The 5,532-nt window shown below is 43.5% G+C and overlaps 1 protein-coding gene across 1 annotated transcript in view; it reads right to left on the reverse strand.

Annotated features, from left to right (window-relative positions):
* Positions 1 to 4,654: 4,654 nt before the first annotated feature.
* SNRPF (small nuclear ribonucleoprotein polypeptide F) overlaps positions 4,655 to 5,532 on the reverse strand; it is a gene marked incomplete at its 5' end in the record, with an annotated part of 1,123 nt that continues 245 nt past the window's right edge. Inside the window, one exon of the mRNA XM_010014218.1 lies at positions 4,655 to 4,721. Within this exon, the coding sequence (XP_010012520.1) occupies positions 4,655 to 4,721 (67 nt within the window). The remainder of the gene's footprint in view (positions 4,722 to 5,532) is intronic.

Below are 5,532 nucleotides of genomic sequence, written 5' to 3' on the forward strand. Positions count from 1 at the left end.
CGGCGCCGGCCTGGCCCTGACCCCGACCCTGGCTCTGCCCCTGCCCGGGTTGGTCTTTGCCTCCCACCAGACGGCGAAGGCACGGAGGTGGGCAGCAGAGGACGGATGATTCCTCCCGGGCAGGGCATGGGTGCGGGGGAAGGCGGTGACTATTCGCACCCCGGCTACATTCGGCACTTGGCAGAAATTTGGGCCAAAAAAACGACAGGGTTTTAAGAGTGCATGTGGCAGCTGCCTGCTCCAGGTGAGGGATGCTGTTCTTGATGTGGTCCGGGGCATTGTGACAACATCCATACATCGTGCTGGTTTATGTTATGTTTCAAAGCACCAGTTTTGCCATTCGGGGATTCCCAAAGCCCTCTCTGTGGTCTGTGCTCCACCACCTGGAGATTTCCCTTTGCCAAGAAAATAAGAGCTTCTGAACTGGGAGCATTTGTCTGCTCACATCTACCTTCCCTGGCGTCCATCACCTCCCTCGAGTCCATCACCTTGCCAGCATCCATCACCTCACCAGTGTCCCAGCAGCAGCCCCTGAGGGACCACACCACTTCTCACCACACCAGCTATCCAGGCAGATATTAATTTATCCAATTCCGTGACTGAAAGGTGCAAGTCTCTACAGAATTAGGGATGGGAGAATCAGGGAGCAAATATTTATTTTCAACATGGATTTTTGGTTTTCTTCTCTCTTCAAACATTCATAGCACTTACAGGGCTCCAGTCATTCCCAGAGAGTCTTCCTAAAAGAGTGGTCCCACAAACACCTTTCTGGTGGTGGCAATCTTCTTTAGACACCTTTTCACCTGTACTCAAATGAGCTCAAAATGACACGTTTTGTATTTCTTGTGTCTTGCTGTAAGTCTTTCTTGGCTCTTTTTGACTACATAACTTCTTACTATATTTAGTAAGTACTTTTGCAGGGTATCAGCTTCTGCTGATGGAATGTCCTGCTACTTGGTCTGATTTCTTTTACCTTATAAACAATTTGAACAACTTAAACATATGAAAGCATCTTAATTTTAGTTACTGTGTATATTTTAAAAGTAGAATCATGAGCCCTTTTATTTTTAATACATACATACATGAATGTTTGCAGTTCTTCTGCCTTTTGGACTTGCTCCAGGAGAAAGGAAAATCTGTTGTATTCATGGGGCTTACTCCATACCAACTAAGGACCAGCCCAAATTACATTGATATATTCAGAGTACCTTACCTTCATCTGCATTGCAATTCTTTTCATACCACATAGAACCAAAATCTGACCTAAGCACATGTGCAAGGCTTTGTGTAGCTTTACCTGCATGGATTCTCCCACTGAAATGAGCGCTTTGTGGTGGCAAAGATACATACATGCATCCATCTTTGGAGTACATCAGAACTAAGATTAGCTATGAAGTTATATGCCAAGGTATAATTTAGTCACTGTGTTTGATGCCTGGTCCTATGCAAAAAATAAAAGCATTTTTCTGAGTTTGAAGTCTAATGAATGCACCTATCAAAAAAAAAAAAAACAACAACCAAAAAAAACCCCAAAAAAACCCCAACCAAAAAAACCCCGCCAAAAAACCTGAACACAAACCTGTAGACACTTAACAAAATATCTCAAAAGGATCTGAAGCTACATGAAAGCATACTTTTATTGAATATGAAAACTCAAAGCTCTATAAAGCAGGTGCTCTCAGTGTTTGAAAGAGGAAAAGAGATTACAGGAGAAGAACTTATGTTTTCTTAGTTCTGACTAAGATCACACTTTTGCAAATGGTAACTCCACTCACCTCTCCTTTCCCATTATTCATCTTAGCGTAGATTTTATTTTTTTTTCACCTAGACACTGTTTTCATCTAGACAGTACACCGGGTATGTCAGGTACTCTTTACCCTCATGAGAGGAACTAAGCATGCTGTCAGTACAGCACAACTCGGAAGACATCTATCGAAAGACAGAGGCCTCTGTTGAGCAACCGGTCACACTCAGCTGCAGCCACAGAATTGGTTCAGCACACGCCAGGGCTTCTCAAACCCTTGTTCTGAAAAGCTGAAGGACTAAAACACATGGTATGTTCTCATAGCGCTGGCACCACCTGCTGATGCAGCGCTAGGGTCATACTTAACAGCTCCCACCAGCCCCACTTCCACCTCACCTGCAGAAGCAGCTTTCAGGTCAGCACCGGGCTGCTCCAGAGAAGGAATTGGTGGGATACGATGGTGACAGTCATAATCTGCTAGTCCTCCAATACCAAACCACTGTGATAATCAGTGACAACATGGAGAGGGCACTAATCTGCACCATGCAGATGTTGAACCGGCTGTGCTGTATGACAGACCAGATGCTTTTTTGCCTCCTTCCTGCCACTGGAAGTATTCTAACACATTTACTCTAGTTGTTTTGAGGATTCCTAAACTGTGAACCAATTTGAAAGTACTTATTCCTATGCCAGTACTGATTTCAGCTTCAGCAGCTCTTTTCCGTTTCCCTGTGGGATCGCCTTACATCTTCAGGGGAGCTGGGAAACCTTCAAGTTGCCAAAAAGGAACTGGTTTAAGTAACGAAAGGCTTCACAAGTACCCCCAATGTAATTTCTTACTCTTTATGGCAACATGCAGACGTAAATGTTAAAGGAACACATGCCGAGCTACAGGGATGAATTCCAGTGTGAGAAAGAAACAGGGGAGTATTTCTGTGCAGAAGTTATCCCAACAGGCTGGGGTTTTCCCCTCCAGTTCACACAACCAGTGTCACATCCTGATGGAGCCCATAGCCTCCAGCACTCTTCACTACAGCCATCCCTCATGGGATGCATGATCCCAGTTGAAGGACCAAGAGATCTGTGCTCCATGTGCACCAACTATGGTTACCACTTGAGCAGCTTTTACACTGAGCTTTTTCACTTACCTCAGAACTCTCTGAGGAAGAAGACAGTTACCATTTCTATTTTTCAGTGGAAACTAAGGTACAGGTATTGCAGCAGCTTGCCTAGTAATTCAAGCCCCACTGATAAGTAGCCAGCATCTGGCTCCAAGTTCCATGGCAGCAAGATTACTTCCACAGCTGGTCACTGCCTAATTTTTGCCCAGCTCCTACTTTCCCTGTGTGTCAAAGAGGGATAGTACTTCCATATTTGACAGCAGTAAGTGATGAGCGATGGGTCAGAGTAACACAATAGCTGTAAACACAATAGCTGTAACTGATGCTCATGAACTGCAGCTCTAGCAGATTGGGTTCTGGTTTGCAGGACCACATCTATGAGCTGCATCAGAGACTCCTTCAAAGAGGGTCTCTGACTGGCAGCACTGCAAAGCACTGGCCTGCTTTCACCAAGCACTGACAGGTAAGGGATGGATTCTGTTAACCTGTGTTTACTCTTAACATTAGAAAACGTATTATTGTGTACCCACCAAAACTAATGCCCAGTATCAAAGAGGGACTTTCTTATCACAACAGACTCACTATGTACACTCCCATTCTGCCATGTGCCATCTTAACTCTGCCAAGGCCACTGAAGTCCACAGACCCTGGTAGCTGCCAAGAGGCCTTTGTTTGTGTGGATGCTGGCTACAGTGTCGGTACAAATTTGTGCCTCCTTGATCACAATCGTACAGCCACACTTCAAACTTCATGACTCAAAGTGGTAGAGTATTTCTTAGACACAAGTAGTACAACAGATCTTCACAGCTCACCTGCAGTGAAGCCTTCACAGCTATTTCCAAATAGTTTATAAACAGGTTGAAAGATTACAGATATTCAAACAGTAACTGCACACATACTTTAAGGTATCTTGACTGCTGTATTTTCCCCGTTTCAGATGGGAAGCTAACTGGTGTTTTCTTTGCAGCCTTCAGCTACAACAGTAGAGAAGAAAGTGGGGAAAAAGGTTCCTGCAAATACTGAATGAGTTACAGTTTCACTTGGAGATGAAACCTAGTTTCTACTAAACCAAGCCTACACAGCAGTATAGCTACATCCTCTTAATGAACCAACTCAGAGCTGAAGGAAGCATTCATTACCAAACCATCAGCAGCCTGCAGCAGACACGTCAGGATGTTTTTTAGAAGTCTTTCTGTTGCTTATTCCACAGCCTGTATTATTGTTATTAGAGAGAGAAACAGCTGTTCCTGCAGGTCCTTCTGTCTGCTTGGCAACGCAGCTAGAACAACAGAAAGAAAGTCAACATACGCATGGTGAAACCTTCTTCACCTTCTATGATTCTATGTTAGTCTGCATGGCAGCATGACTGCCTGACAGCACATACTGACAGCCACACTGAGCTGAGCTGATACATGGATCAAACATCTGTTTACCTTCAGAGTACACAACTTTGCACATCTAATTCACTCCCTCAATCACTTAAATACAGGTAGTTCCCTTCCTGGTAATGGCATTTGTTGACACTGGCAATACTTGAAAAGTTGTTTTAGGAGGGTCTTGTGGGTTTGATTGGTTGTTTTTTAAATACTCACTTTTCATGCTAATATTTTCAGCTTTAAATAATTGCCTGTTCCTCCCACACAAGTCTTGCAGACACCAATACAAGATCAGAGGCCTTTTTAAGGTTTAATTTCCGCCATATCAAAACAGGAAAAAAAAAGTGGTCACCTTTTTACAAAAGTATGGAAAACAAAAAAGAAAAAAGTTTATTTCCAGATATACAAAACACCTATTCTCTCATTTCTCCATCTTCTTCCTCTTCTTCCACACCTCTGATGTACAAAACATTATTGCACCTGTAAACAGAACCAAGAGTTCCCTTAGCTGCGTTATAATTGTCCCACATATAAAGCCTTTAGCACTTCCTGCTCGAGTGTAGCCTGACCACAGCCAAATCCCACATGACAAATTGCTGCTGTTGACCATGTACACGTTTTCCACAATGTTCCTTACAACTGCACACACACCTGCCTTCCCATCCCCCAGGTTTATGAAAGTAATAACTGTTCGACAATGCTACACAAGAAATTTTTACTTTTCGGTTAACAGTTACGGTCAAGTTTAACTTCCCAGCATACAAAATGTTTTCAGTAACAATGTGCTAGTATATAAGCACAAACGGTTTGGGTTGGAAGGAACCTTTAAGATCATACAGTTCCAAGCCCCTGCCATGGGCAGGCACACCTTCCACTAGACCAGGTTGCTCAAAGCCCTGTCCAACCTGGCCTTGAACACTGCCAGGGATGGGGCAGCCACAGCTTCTCTGGGCAACCTGTGCCAGTGTCTCACCACCCTCATAGTAAAGAACTTTTTCCTATTGTCTTGTCTGAATCTCCCCTCTTTCAGTTTAACGCCATTCCTTTGTCCTGTCACTACATGCCCTTGTAAAACATCCCTCTCCAGCTTTAATGCCAAAGGATTAATGGATGTAAAATAATCCAGAAAACTACTGTTACTCAAAAAAGGATCATAAATATTTCTTTAGAAATATTGAAAAATTAATCCTTCCTCCCCTCAGAAGGGATCTCAACATCATTGTTGCACTCACAGCATTCACACAGAGCTACATTAACACTTAGCATCGTAGCCAGACAAGAAACACAGCAC

This window comes from Nestor notabilis, unplaced genomic scaffold (genome assembly GCF_000696875.1).
Source record: "Nestor notabilis isolate BGI_N333 unplaced genomic scaffold, ASM69687v1 scaffold7235, whole genome shotgun sequence".
NCBI lineage: Eukaryota > Metazoa > Chordata > Aves > Psittaciformes > Psittacidae > Nestor > Nestor notabilis.